Raw genomic sequence first — 15462 nt, forward strand, 5'->3', positions numbered from 1 at the left:
ACTCACAACCACTAAATATTTCAGAAAGGTGAATTAACAAGTGATCCTAAGCTTTGCCTGGTTGAGAGTTTGGTGCTCTCTGATCACTGAGCTACAGCAGAGCTACTGTCCCCAGACTCCAGGGATCATCCCACAGCTTCAGGGGGCTTGGTTCTTCCTGCTAAAGAAAAAGAATCAGATGCAGAGATCTCCAATGAATCAAAAACCAGAATTTGAGACAGTAAAGTTCTCCATAAAAATGACTCCTTCCCATGTTGCTTTTACCAGAAGAGATAGGAAGTTGGAGTTGAAGTCTATTGTACAAATACGACCCTGAAGAAAGACTTCCTTAAATATCAGAGCCTATACCAAGACCCATGAAGATGTTTTTAACCATTAGGGAAAATGGTATTTGTTATTCAGGAGCTTGGGATGCAGGGGACATGATTCAGGGTCCATTTCATGGGACTCCAAAACCCTACTTATTATTGGACTTCTAAGGTAATTATTCAAAGTTCAAAAGGGGTGTTAACACAATGCACAATGATACAGACAGGAGACAGAAAATAAAAAGTGAAAGAATAAAAGATAAGACAGAAAGAGAACAATGGACTAAAGAGGTAAAGCAACAAGAGCATGGCTGAAATTAAAAATTAGATATGAACACATTTGCTCTGCAAAGTCATAATTTTACTCCTCAGTTGTTCATTCTGTGCTGATTGAGTTATCCTGAACACAGTATGCACTTGGATGTTTTTGGATGAATCTATCAATCCATCTCTAAGTACTGCTGCTCTGAATTACTGTCATCACTAACCACTGGTCTATATTCTAAAATAAACCCTACTACCTCCTCCCCGAATGGGGCAAAGTTGGTCTGGATGCCTTTTTTCTCCCCTTTGTCCTTCTTCCTGCCTGATCAGCCACATGAATGTGATGAATCTGAAGCAATTCAAAGTCTGATGTGAAATTTAAAACAAGAGAGCACTTACATGGAGAACATCAATAGTTAGCTGCTCAGAGTTCCGAGATCTCAACTCCTGCATTCGTTTGTTATTTTCTTCATATTTTTCTTCTGCAAGCTTTCTGCAGATTTAAAGTGAGTGTAGAAAAAACAGCTGCATTTTGCTAAAGCCACATCTATACTATGCAGGTAAGCGTGATCCCTGTTTCAACAGGCAAACCGGGGTGTTGGGAAACCAGGTCAATGGGTCTCTCCCTCATCAAGGAAAATGCAGTGCAGAACCCACTTGATTCTCTTGTAAGCACACATGATAATGCTCTGGCTGCTCGTCCATCCTTAAGGCCCCTAAAATGAATGCCTGAGGCATGCCTCTGAGGCAAAAGAAGGTGGTTCTTTCTTTGATCCCTGGGCATTCTCTGTGGTGGCAGGGGTGTGCGCCCCTGACGTCCAGACAGTGCCCAGCACATACTGATAACTCGACTACTGTTCTCAGGATGAATTAACCCATACACAAGGAGATTAGAGCTAGATTTCAAAGAATTTACGCAAAGAACTTGAGAGTCACTGTAAAGGGGAATTTTTCTCAGACACATTTTGTTTTGTGTGTAGTATAGAAGAATAGAAAGTAACAGACCTGCTACTAAATTGAAAGAAAGATTTGAGTTCTGGTGATTACTTGTGTGCTAATTTCGATTTAGATTGTTGAAAAGTCACTGAACATCCCTGTAGTCAAATTTTGTTTATAAAGTGGGTACCTTATATCCCTTCTGACAATAGAGTCTTTTTATGACTGCACTCGAATCCTAAAATAATGATCAAAAACAATTCCAATGTAATTTATTCACAAAATTAGGACCAAACTTTAGTTAAAACCATTGTCTTTAAATAAGAAACATATTGAATGTCATGTGGAAGATGGATGACTTAGTGTATAAAAAAGTTTTAATCTGAAACATAATTTGTAATATGCGTACAAGTTATTAAATTGCCTTTTTAATCTGTTCCCGTCAGATTTCATTTTCCTCTTACCCTCAAACAATGACATGAGTCATGGTACCTCAGGAATATTGCCATTCCCGAAGAGTTAGAAATAGGCCTGGGACTGTGACAGTGGCTCAAGGGATTTATGTAAATATATTTTCTCAGTAAAACCCATACTCAGTGGTGCCGTGGTTTGCAGAAACCAGCTTGCACTAGGTTCCCAAGAGCAGATTGTGTCCATATCTTCCAACTGAACATCCGATGATATCATACCGGTGGCTTGAACTTGGCCATCATGGGAGTATTTACACCCCCTGCCCCACAACCCCAGAGGTGGTTGTTAAACATTTACCAGCACACGACTACCCCTGATGTACTCTGACAGAAATACCTTTCCACACTGATTACAGAAAGCGTGTGTTAAGGGAAAAGAAGTAGTCTCACCGATTCTTACTTGGTTCTTCATGATACGCACTGCAAGTGCGAGAATACCTCTAAATCCTCTTTCAGATATGCTACCAAGGTCACAAAATGAACAGATTTGAGTTTCAGGTCTTTTCTGTCTCTCTAGTTGTTAGTTGGGGCTTCTAAACTACTAAAAAGTTGGCAGAGGAAGAAAGAAGAAAAATGAGGAAACTGGATAATCTACCAACTGAAAAATCTGTCTTGCAGAAATTGGGAGTCTAGGTCTCTTTGGAATTTTCCCTTTTCATGCCAATACTTTAATTCCTAGTGATACTGTCCACCAGCAGCCCACCTTGAGCATTGACTTTTCAAAGGGTTTCACTTGGCAGAACAGAGCTGCTTTCAATCTGCTTCCTAAAGCCAACAATTTCCTGCTGGGACATTCTTCTCCCTATAGACCAGCTAGGTCTCCTGGCAGAGGGAGTACAGCAAACATCTGGGGAGTGAGGACAAGATAGTGAAGCCACCCTCTTCACTCTCTTGCTGGCATATGTACAAGAGGTGTTAGGGGCGCCTGGGTGGCTCAGTCGGTTGAGTGTCCGACTTCAGCTCAGGTCGTGATCTCGCCGTTTGTGAGTTTGAGCCCTGCGTCGGGCTCTGTGCTGACAGCTCGGAGCCTGGAGCCTGCTTCAGATTCTGTGTCTCCCTCTCTCTCTGCCCCTTCCCTGCACATGCTCTGTCTCTCTCTGTCTCTCAAAAATGAATAAACATTAAAAAAAAATTTTTTAATAAAAAAAAGAGGTCTCAGCAACAATGAAGCTTCATTTGTAGGCTGACTCTATATTTTCATCACTAATTACGTCCCTGATAGTCAATCTTTCTTTGCACCCAAGACTGAAAGCCTGACATTAATGGTGGCTGGCATCCAATAACCATCTATGGCTGAAATAACCGTCCTTTGAGGGGACGAGTAAGTGATGAAACAAATATAAATGCGTATATGCATTTTGATTTCTTGTTTTTGCTTTTGCTTTTCTTTAGCAAATTCCTTTGGAGTCCTGTGAAGTGGCCAGAGCCCAAGGTACCCTAAGGAAAGGCAACTTACTTCAGCTTCCTGGCCTTCTCATCAGCTGCCTGGAGCTTCCTCAGCCGCATCCTTTCTCTTGGTGTCATTTTCTGCACTTCAGACAGCGCCCGCAGAGTCTGCAGGTGGATCTTTTTTTGCCTATGAATAATAAAGATCCCCCACATGCAGCTCATCCCAAACATGCTCAGAAAAATTAAACAAATATTTTACAGAAGTATCATTACATTACCGAGAAGGGGGAAGCATCTGGAGACAGGCCAGGCAAAAACTAATAAACTCAGGGTAGGTAATGAGCCAACCAGGACTGTGGTTAATTGGCAATATTTTTCAAATTAGACTTTTGTTTAAAAGCAAATTACATATTTAACAAATTTCTGCTCATTTCATTGCCTATGACTGCTGTTTATAATGTAAGGATCAAATTAGGATCTTGGCCATCAAGGAATAAATGGACTGGCAGACTAATTCAACCATGTGCATAGGATATACTTCGGAATTAGGCAGGGTTTGAACCCCATCTCTACCACACATCAGCTCTGTAGCCTTGGGCAAGTTACTAAACCTCAGTTTTCTCATCTGTAAAGCACAGGCTATGGTGAGTACTATATGAGATAACGTATATATAGTATGTGACACATAAAAGGCCCCATATGGTAGTATTTTAGTAGCTACATTTTGTTGACTATGTTGTAAATTCTATGCTTCATACAGTAGGTAAGCATGGCACAGTGATTATCACACAGATTAATAACAGTCTCTGGGTTCAAATACTAGTGCCCAGGTTACATGTATAGGCCCTCAGGGGGTAATGTTAGGCATGTTCCTATAACCTAGATTCCTTGAGTTGCTACTTATTCTTTCCCGAATGCCTGGATTCTTATTTGATTTTATATTAAGTTAGAGATGTGACAGTAGTGGATATTTTTAAAACACTAGACTAATCTTGGCTATTACTTTGTACTGCAACTGTGAAATAGTTTACCTGATGGCGCTTACAATTAAAGTTACTTAACCTCTCTATGATCACTAAAATAATAATAATAATAATAATAATAATAATAATAATGACACTTAAGTCATAGGGTTCTTGTGAGTTTCAATGAGTTGACTCATGTAAAGTGCTTATAACAAAGCCAAACACCCCCCAAAATATTAGTCAATATTATTATTTAAGAGCCTCTTTCTTCAGGTAAAGAAATGTGCTTACATTACTCATGTATGGAAAGATCTGCAACCATATTCTCAATGACCTTTGTTTCTGTGCCTGACTTGGTCAGGGCCTGATACTGCAGAATGGCTTTTGTATTCAACTCCCTCCTTAAAAAACACTAGAGAAGTCTCCTCTATTTCATTTATTCCCACTCTAGCCTTTATTATTTTGTAATAATTGTAATTATTTTGGAATATTTTGTGTAATTATAATGACTACTTGTAGATAGCTCTTATCCCTCTGGAATACAGTTGGAGCCTCTAGAAGACACAAAATTTTCTGGAATATACATCCTTTATTTTGTAAGATCAAATAGAGATCCCTAAAACATAGTCATACATAGTGAAAAAAGTGACAACTTGAAATCATATTTTATGATGAGAAAGACCACCCAAACAATTGGATTCCAGCACACTTTAATTGTAAGTGCCATCAGGTAAGCCATCTCACAAATGCAGTGCAAAGTAATAGCCAAAATTAGTCTAGTATTTAAAAAATACCTACTACTCTCACATCTCTAGTTTAAAATAAAATAAAATAAGAATCCAGGCATTTGGGAAAGAATAATTAGCAATTCAAGGAAAGTAGGTTTCCCCTAGTTAGCCCCTGAGGTACAGGGTATTTTAACTGGAAATCAAGCATTAAACAGACTTTGATGAACCAGTTTCCTCAGTTTGAATATGAACTGGAAAACAGTGTAGTTGAAAACCACTGGACTGAGGGGTAGAGCAACATATCTGTGTTATTTGGCCTTGAAGATTAGGCTAATGAGGGCTACTGTTCCCACCTACAGCCTTGCACATCTCTACCTTTGCACGGGGTCATTAAAAATTAAATAGAGAGTTCCTTCAGCAAAATTGTAGATTTGGTCTTTATAAGTGGTGCTCCCTGGAGTTGTGCAGTCCACAGCCTGCAGGGCGATACATGGCTGTTCAGAAGTAACCTAGTATTCTACGCTCTTGTATGGTATAGCACAGAAATTTTGAATGAGGTAGGAGAGAGAAGTTAAGTAATTATGGGGGCGTCTGGGTGGCCCAGTAGGTTAAGTGTCTGACTTCGGCTCAGGTCACGATTTCATGGCTCGTGAGTTCAAACCCCACATCGGGCTCTGTGCTCAGAGACTGGAGCCTGCTTCAGATTCTGTGACTCCCTCTCTCTCTGCCCCTCCCCTGCTCACACTCTATCTTTCTCCCTCTCAAAAATACATACAAACATTAAACAATTTTTTTTTAAGATATAATTATGCTTGTTGGGGGATCTGGGTGTTCAATCCGTTGAGTGTCTGACTCTTGGTTTCAGCTCAGGACATGATCTCACAGTTCATAGGATTAAACCCTGCACTGGGCTCTGCATTGGCAGCACAGAACCTGCTTGGTATTCTCTCGCTCTCTCTCTATCTGCCCCTCCCCGACTTGTGCTCTCTTCATAGTTATATATCTCTATTTATATTTATAAATGAATTAACTTTCAAAAAATAGTAATAATTATGTTTGTGAAAAACACATTCTCTAGTTATATGTGTATCTGAAGAAATAAATTTTGGCTTGTTTTCAATTGTCCTAGGACTTTACAATGTTGTCTTCTCAATAGATACTCTGCCAGTTCCTGTTAAACAAACAAGATGTGAAAACCATTTATGCTTAATATAGAAGGTTCATTAGCATAAATATCACTAAATGTTTGAGATATTAATTTCTCTATATACTTACAAGGCAACTGCAGAGCTACCCTGCAGATCTGTAAGCTGTGCAGTGGTTTAAAACTTTTATAATTCAATTTGCTACCACCTGGGGCAAAGGGGCTTTGGAATGCCAAGATACTGAAGCTCCTTAATTTCTTGGCAAGACTTAAGTGAATTCTAGGAAACTCCAAGCAGTCAGCTTAGCACTAATAGATTTTTAAAGACAAATGCATTTAACATTTATGCTCAATGGGCTTTTTAAAAACAAAGCAATTACTTACATGGCATTAATTATCTGAGCAGCCTCCTCCTGACAATTCAAATTCTTGTCTTCCAGAGTCATCTCCGAATATCTACACATCAGGCGCTAAAATAGAGAACAACCCTGATGCACCTTAAATACTCCTCTTCAGGGATGAAAGGGCATAAAACTACCAGGGGTCTTTTCTGATGTGCAGTATTAATGACCATGCCTGGGAGCTTGAAAATAAAACCCACCGGTAACTATTTTTCCTTCTATAAAGGGTTACAAAAAATTGCATGGTAGCTTACGCAGCTTATGCTTGTCTCTCCAAGTTCATCTTGCACTGCCTGCTCTCTCACTCCCTGCTACCCACCACGGGCAGGCTTCCCATCAGCTCCATGAACACACAGGCTCTCCCCGGCCTTGGGTCCGTGTCCCCACTCCTGGGGCCAGGACTAGGGTGGGACAGAACGAGGCACTCACTGCAGGTGCAAAACTGAAGGGGCACCAAAAGACTCAGTAACCAAGATAAGTCATATTTTAAGGCAATATTATAAAAAATCAAAATTAATGCAAAAAGCCATGGAGAATACAATATCAAATGTTTACATCTTGCCTTTTGTAACATGGATGGATCTAGAGGTATAATGCTAAGTAAAGTAAGTCAGAGAAAAACAAATATCATATGATTTCATTCTTATGTGGAATTTAAGAAACAAAACAAACAAAGGAGAAAAGAGACAAACAAACAGACCCTTAACTATAGAGAACAAACTGCTGGTTGCCAGGTGGGTGGGGGATGGGGAAACGTGACGAGGATTAAGAGTACACTTACTGTGCGATGAGCACTGAATAATGTACTTACAGAACTGGTGAATCACCGTATTGTACACCTGAAGCTAATATAACTGTTAACTTTATGTTAATTATACTAGAATTAAGAAAATAAAATAAATAAAACTTTATAAAGACAGGACCCAACCCTGAACATGCACCAGACTACCTCATTTGCATCACCCTAATCCCAGCCCTGTTGGATCCTGTCTTTGAATTTTTGATATTTTGTTACCATGGACTTCTAGAATTTTTAAAATGTTTATTCATTTTTTGAGAGAGAGACAGAGTGTGAGTGGGGGAGGGGCAGAGAGAGAGAGAGGGACACAGAATCAAAAGCAGGCTCCAGGCTCTGAGCTGTTAGCACAGATGGGGGCCTCAAACCTAGGAAACGTGAGATCATGACCTAAGCCAAAGTTGAATGGTCAATGAGCTGAGCCACCCAGGTGCCCCATTAATTTGGATTTTTTACAACATGTTTATTTTTTTATTTTGAGAGGGGTGGGAGTGGGGGAGAGAGAGAGAGAGAGAGAGAGAGAGAGAGAGAATCCCAAGTAGGCTCCATGCTGTCAACACAGGGCCCAATGCAGGGCTTGATCCCATGACCCTGGGATCATAACCAGAGCTGAAATCGAGAGTCGAGTGCCCAACCAATTGAGCCACTCAGGCGCCCCTAATTTGGATTTTTTAAACACTGCAATCAAATGTTATTTATCCTGATTACTGAGTTTTTGATGGTCTCTTTAATTTTGTCCAAGGGCAAATGCCTTACTCACCTCACACTAGTCCCAGCAGATCCCCTTGGATTCCTTTCAACTTTTTTTTTTTTTTTGGTATGCTCACAGCCCCATCAGGGTGGTTTTGATCCCAACAGTTAGTATCTGTGCCTCTTTTTCAGCAACCTGCCCTTAGGCTAATGGAACTGGCTTTGCATAGGGAAAGTTTTACATAGCGAGAGCCAAAAGTCCCTGGGAACTTCTACCTCCCTTCCGTCCCCTGTCCTGCTCACCCCACTTTTCCTCAGGGGCTTCTGTAGAGAGCACATTGCTGCATAAGAACCCTCCCCTCCATGTCCCCCTTTAGAAACATAATCTGACTCTGGGCTCTGTCCCCGCTAATTCCCTGTGATTCCAACATTCTCTCAGGCTCTTTACATGTCTGGGTGTTTCTCACCATCTCACTGGTAGAGAAATGTAACCGACTCTTTCTTTGACCACCAAAGCCATCCCCTTCCCTTACTTTACAGCATCCTGTGTGCTTTCTTCCTAGTGTTCCTGATAATGTATGATTACTTTTTCTTGGGTACTGGGTCCTCTTCCCAGCAATCAAATTGCAAAAGACGGGAGCCATAGGCCTTCCTTTCAGCACCTTCAGCATCAGCACTGCGCCCAGCACACAACTGATGGGTGCACATCAAGTCAGCATCCTTGTTTCCTGCCAACGTAGAAACTGGACGCGGACGAAAAGGTGTGCCCATTTTTGAAGGTGAATGACTATTTGTGGGTCCACTTAAAATTAGTCATAAAATTAAAGGAAATTTGCCTGAGGCATTCACAAAAGCCTAATTTAAAAAACAAGAACAAAAACAAAAATCTCCAATAGGGTACTGTTTGCTTTTTTTCTTACCACCAGAGGTAGATTCTCTGCATCAAAATTTCTAATCTACAGGAAAACAAAATAAATTCACCTGATCAATAAAATGGATTATTAACACCCATAACAAAGGAGTGGAATAACAAAGACTCAGTGAAAATCCCAGATTTTAGTAGTATTAGTAGCGCATTCTTGCCTTAGCAGAAATATATTTGCAAAGTAAACCAAGAGCTCTATGGGTCAATGTTGAGTTTGGGCCAAAAATGACAATCCTAACTTCTCATATCTGGGGTTCCAGGGAACTGTGGAGTTCACACACCTTCTTTTCCAAAGAGATTGTCTGACTAATAATTTCCCTCAGCTTAAAAAAAAAAAATCTTATTTCTCCTTTCTCACTGATTCTTGATGCATCTTATTCTCACAGCATATCTTCAAGTTCTAGAATGTATATAAATGCTAATACATGTTTCCCAGTATCCCTTCCATTTTAAATACCTGTAGTTGTTCATCAATGTAAGGGATTTTTAAAATTTCTATAGCAGATGGTCTCAATGAAGGACTCTTGTTCAACATGCTGTAATGTTTAAAAAGAAAATTATTTTAAGAAAAGAAAAAGAAAAAAAGAAAAGAAAAAGAAAATTATTTTTCAAATGAACTAAAATATAAGTACAATTTAAAATTGTTTTTGTGGCAACATATTTATTTCCGTACCGTTCCATGATGGTATTCAGTTCTCTTGGGTATCTCTGGGGGAGAGAAGGCGTGTCACCTTCAACAATTTTTAAAACAATGGACAAGAAATTGGAGCCAGTGAACGCATGGTTCATGCAGCACATCTCATATAAAATGCATGCCAGAGACCTAAAGACAAAGTCAAAGAAATTAAATAAGGAACAAATGCCCTATTTTAAATTTGATCACCATATAAAACCTTGGATGTTATCAGGGCATTGGTTGTGAGATACTAACATATCCTTTGATTTTTTTGTTTGTTTAAAAGCTTCAGTACTATATTTCTTTTCCATTTATACACATGTTTAATAAATGAAGAGGGTAAAGTGAAAAAAAAACCTTACAAAATGTAAGTATGAATGACCACTTTTTGTCAGAGGAAAACAAACAAACCTACTATGTCTGCACACAGTAGGGTAAATAAACATTTGATCAATGTAGTAAGGAACCTCTATGAAGGAACAATAAAATACAGCTAAATATCTTCCTAAGGCAGTTTTGTTAATTATATGCAAAATAAAATTTTAATTTATCAGCCTAAACTTCCCTCAAATGTGTATCCAAGCATTTTGAAAAGGAAGCTGGCATTCTTTATTAGTTTTCTGAATAGAATCCATTTACAAGTAGGGTGGAAAAGCATCTACTTGTAGCTCACATTAAAATGTATATAATTCTCCCTTTGAGGGTATGAAATAAGAGTATTAAAATTCTAGATCAGTCTGACACTGATAGGATTAACCATGCAAATCAGTAACCTCTAAACCAGCAGAATAATCTTTTAAATAACTCTGCATCATTAAGACAAGTAAGGGGGAAATCCTGCCTGAACTTAATATTAAGAAAGAACTGTACTTCTCCTAAATTAATGGATTATTTTTAATCTCATGAGTATTTTGGATTATGTAACTAACCAGGTCTCCCTTTTCATGTTAGTTGCTTGAAAAATCAGGAATAAACTTACAACCAACCTTGTGTAAGTTGTGTTTTATGTAACTTTAAACACTGTCCCACTTTCTTATAAAAGGTAGTGTCTGTATAAATAAATATATAAATGAATACTATCATTTTAACCATTTTGTGGGAAATCATAAAAATGTTCACTAATAAGAGAATCCTGGATATACTGAATACAATGAGATGTTTCTGTTTCAGTACATAACAGTAACACTAAACATTTCTATCTAATTGGTACTTTACATATATTACAAAGCAACTTCCAGATATAACTGAACAGAATCTCATAACTTCATAGTGACGTACAGCCACTATATTTTTCCCATGCTACCTGGCTCTAAGAAGTTAAACGGCTTGATCAAATTCATAAGGTATTTTCCCTTCCACATTCTAGACTATTTTTATTACAGAATGCCAGAAAGAACAAGGATGTTAGGAGAAAACCCATGATAGTGACTAGAACACCAAGATCAATGTAAATATTATAAACTATGAAAATTAATTTTGTACCCATCCATAAGACTATTAAATAATGTAGCACATATTTAGGTTTCTATACTAGGAAAAATTTCCTTCAGTAAGTGTGAAATAAAGACATTTTTAGACAATCAAAAATTAAGAGAATTCGTTGCCAGCAGGATAGCACTAAAAACAATCCCAAAATGGAATTCTTCAACTTGAAGAAAAATGATTCCAGGCAGAAACAAGGAATGCAGGGAGGGTCACATCTGTCAGAATGGCTAAAATTGACAACACAAGAAACAACAGGTGTTGGTGAGGATGCGGAGAAAGGGGAGAACCCTCTTGCATTGCTGGTGTGAATGCAAACTGGTGTAGCCAGTCTAGAAAACAACATGGAGCCTCCCCAGAAAAGTTAAAAAAAGAACTATCCTATGATACAGCAATTGTACTACTAGGTATTTACCCAAAGGATACAAAATTGCATATTTGAAGGGGTACTTGCACCCGAATATTTAGAGCAGCATTGTCAACAATAGTCAAACTATAGAGAGGGCTCAAGTATCCATGGACTGATGAATAGCTAAAGAAGATGTGATATGTATATATAAATACATGTTGAAAGTTTATGCTTTTATTTTGACATTGAGAACAAGAGAAGTATGCCTACGATCACTACTTCTATTCGATATTGTAATGAAAGTGCTATTCAGAACAATAAGGCCAGAAAAAGTTAAATGAAAGTGTGTGTGTGTGTGTGTGTGTGTGTGTGTGTGTATAAAATGACAAATAAAAATACAAATATACAGTAATTATGTTAAATGTAAATGTATAATGTTTCAATTAAAAAGACTATCAGACAGTAAAAATTATATATATAAAGATTAGAAAAATATATTAAACTGTCATTAGCATGTCAACATGGTTATGTACATAAAAGGTCATTTCAATAAGCCTGTGACAAACATTTAAAAAACGAAATGCATAATGCCATTTACATTAACATCATACAGTGTCAAATACCTAGGAATAAATCCAATGAAAGATATACACCCTACACTGTAAACCACAATACATTGCTAAGAGAAATTAAAGAACCTAAAAAAGGGGGGGCAGGGTGGAGGGGGAGAGATCCACATGTGTGGTTTGGAGGAGTCAAAATAATGAAGATGTCGATTTTTCCCAGAATGACCTATAGACTCAATGCAATATCAATCAAAATCCTAGCAGACTTTTTGTGGGAATTGACAAACTGATTCTAAAACTTACATGGAAATGCAAAGGGACAAAGATAGACATGGTACACTGGAGGTCTTATATTATCAAATACCAAGATTCATTATAAAGTTACATTACTTATGAAAATGTGATATTAGCAAAGAAGAAAAAATAGACCATGGAATGAAACAGAGGGTTCAAAAACAGATCCACACAAATTCAGTCACTTGACTAATGCAAAGACAAACTGCACTATGGTAAAGAAAAAAAAATGATCCTTTTAACAAATTATGCTGGGCCAACTGAATACACATATGGAAAGTAATATATGTGGACTACTATCTCACACCAGACACATGCACAAAAATCACCAATTTTTACTATGAAAAATAAGATCATAAAGCTTTTAAAAGAAAACAGGAGAATATCTTCCTGATCTGGGGGTAGGCAAAGACTTCCTAAACAAAACATAAAAAAACACTGGCAGTAATGTTATGCACTGATAAAATGGACTCCATTATAATTAGGAACTTCTGTTCATGAAAAGACACCACTAAGAGAGTGAAAAGGAAGAAACAGAGTAGGAGAAGACATTGCAGCTCAAATATTCATCAAAGACTGGTATCCAGAACTGGTTAAAGTTCATTAATTTATTAATTACAACTCCTACCAATCAATAAGAAAAAGGAGAGAACCCAATGGAAAAATGGACAAACGACCTGAAGAGACGCTAAATGGCCCCAAATCATGAGACGTTTGACATCATCAGACATCAGAGAAAATGCAAATGAAAAGCACAGTGCAGCACCACTATTCACTTTGACCGTAAGAATTGGTGAAAATGAAAAAGACAATATCAAGTCAGTACTTGTTACACTCTGAGAAAAGTTTTCTTAACAAAAAGAGAGGGGAAGGCTACACATTACTAGTAAAATATAATCATCAAATTGAATCAAATACTTTTATTTGGGTGGATATGTGTAAAATATTTGTGTGTTATAAACTCTGCCCCAATATGCTGACTTATTTTCCCCAAAGAAGAGTCTAATTTGAACCTTGAGAATGTTTAAAATAGTAGAGCTACAGGTCTACCAAGATTTGCTAATTCTAAACTCTCATTGTATCAGTGAGAAAACCAAAACTCAGAGAAAGGAAGTAATTTGCCCAGAAAGGTGCCATATTAGATGAACTTGTTTGGTATTGGTATTGTTCTCATTCAATATATCTTTAAAATGTTTTCTAAAAAATTTACACTAACTACATACACTCTGCTATGTAATCTAATGTACATGTAGTAATTTTAACACTGAAAAAAGGAATGAAACTCACAGGTCTAAGTGTAGAAGGCTATCAATCACTCAGCACCCACATACTCTTCTGAGGATTTAATTCAGCTCCTCCTGTGGGCTCACAGTCTTCTTCAGGCCTTGGGTTAAAAGCACAACAAAGCCAGATAATCTCTCCTGGCTCTGATAGGTTGAAAGGGCTGGATGAGAGCAACAATCTCTGACACAGGACATGTTGAGCTGACTTGGGAGCAGACTATTATATTACCTCTATCAATAATACAAGTGGCAACAATAATAATTGTAATCAGAAAAATACTAGTTGAGGGGCGCCTGGGTGGCTCAGTCGGTTGGGCAACCGACTTCGGCTCAGGTCATGATCTCGCGGTCCATGAGTTCAAGCCCCGCATCGGGCTCTGTACTGACAGCTCAGAGCCTGGAGCCTGATTCACATTCTGTGTCTCCCTCTCTCTCTGACCTTCCCCCATTCATGTTCTGTCTCTCTCTGTCTCTAAAATGAATAAACGTTAAAAAAAATTAAAAAAAAAGAAAAGAAAAATACTAGCTGAAATTTTAATAGTGTTTACTATAAATTAGGCCCTGTTCTATATTCCTTACATATATTAACCCATTTAATCATTCTCAGAACATTCCTAATGAAGCAGAAACTATTATTATCACTCCCATTCTTCAGATGAGGAAACCACAAGATTAGGTCAATTGTTAATGTTTCCATATTGAGTAGCTGGTGGAACTGGGATTGCAACACAGTTTGTCTGGTTCTAGAGACATGAAGTCTATGCCATCCTGCCTCTCAATGCTGTATTTCTGATCATTAAGGGCTCTTTTGACTTGGAAATCATGGCTAAACCAACGGAAGACCTTCAGGCAGGGGCTGATTTCCCAAGCTTACTTTGGGTTCTACCTGGAACCATCAGTCATCTTCAGGGATCCCTAGGGAGGCCTGCAGGGCCATGCAGGGCATCCAAGCCATAGCATCCAATGCAGGGCATCCAAGCCATGGCATCCAAGCCATGCAGGGCATCAGACCATGGCAAATATACGGGACACAAACAATGAGACCCTCTTTGGCAAAAGGAAAGGAAGGTAGGCAAGTTTGGCTTTTGTTTTTCTGTTGCTTCTCATGGAAAGGGAGTTAGTGGTCTATTAAGTACAATGAGTCGATAATGAAGTCAAACTCTACTTTTATGGAGACATAACTCTACCAAAGCCACATTTGATGGATATACTAGGGTTATAAAAAGCTGTGGAATTATCTGGCTAAACAGACTATAGAACAATTAGATGTAGAGACTAACTTAGTAATCAATTAATTTTGATGCAAGACTATTCTCTTTCTTGGAAATCCTCTCAGCTTCACTAAAGGCATTCTGTTTTCCATTTACCTGTCTCATTTTGATCTAGTGAGATTTACTTGCACTTGAGCACATGGAAGAGTGACTTGTAGAAAGGGACCTTCCCCGGTCCCTGGGCACCTGCCTGCAATAGATATAATCTGATTACAGACACCACCAGGACACTTTGGGCAAAAGATTTTTGATTATCCTGTTACAAGTTTTTTTTTTTTTAAGTTTATTCATTTTGACAGAGAGAGAGAGAGGGAGACCACAAGCAGGGAGGGGCAGAGAGAGAGGGAGAGAGGGGATCCAAAGCAGGCTCCAGGCTCTGTTCTGTCAGCACAGAGCCCAATGTGGGGTTCAACTCACAAACCATGAGATCATGACCTGAATCGAAGTCAGATGCCCAACTGACTGAGCCACCCAGGCGTACCTATCCTGTTACAAGTTAAAATTTATCTACTATATGTACATTTT

The 15462-nt window shown here is 38.4% G+C and overlaps 1 protein-coding gene and 1 long non-coding RNA gene across 12 annotated transcripts in view; one reads left to right on the top strand and one right to left on the bottom strand.

Annotated features, from left to right (window-relative positions):
* The window catches only part of NEK11 (NIMA related kinase 11), a 287681-nt gene that overhangs the window by 171567 nt on the left and 100652 nt on the right, over positions 1–15462 (bottom strand). For 7 of the 10 annotated variants that reach the window (XM_053903812.1, XM_053903815.1, XM_053903809.1 and 4 more), the window contains exons 7-12: positions 9690–9839; positions 9474–9552; positions 9012–9047; positions 6589–6674; positions 3435–3554; positions 972–1065 (exon numbers count right to left, since the gene is read on the bottom strand). In XM_053903812.1, coding sequence (XP_053759787.1) covers positions 972–1065; positions 3435–3554; positions 6589–6674; positions 9012–9047; positions 9474–9552; positions 9690–9839 — 565 coding nt within the window. The remainder of the gene's footprint in view (positions 1–971; positions 1066–3434; positions 3555–6588; positions 6675–9011; positions 9048–9473; positions 9553–9689; positions 9840–15462) is intronic. The other 3 variants (XM_053903810.1, XM_019436349.2, XM_019436317.2) reach the window with 1 other exon arrangement.
* On the top strand, positions 967–8776 carry LOC109259057 (uncharacterized). 2 transcript variants are annotated; one of them, XR_002076541.2, is made up of 4 exons: positions 967–1132; positions 3371–3538; positions 6645–6807; positions 8655–8776. It is a non-coding gene; the product is annotated as an uncharacterized LOC109259057 (long non-coding RNA). The 2 variants fall into 2 exon arrangements; XR_008422592.1 differs by lacking the exon at positions 6645–6807.

The sequence above is a fragment of the Panthera pardus genome, unplaced genomic scaffold, assembly GCF_024362965.1.
Source record: "Panthera pardus isolate Hobbes unplaced genomic scaffold, ASM2436296v1 HiC_scaffold_16, whole genome shotgun sequence".
Lineage (NCBI taxonomy): Eukaryota > Metazoa > Chordata > Mammalia > Carnivora > Felidae > Panthera > Panthera pardus.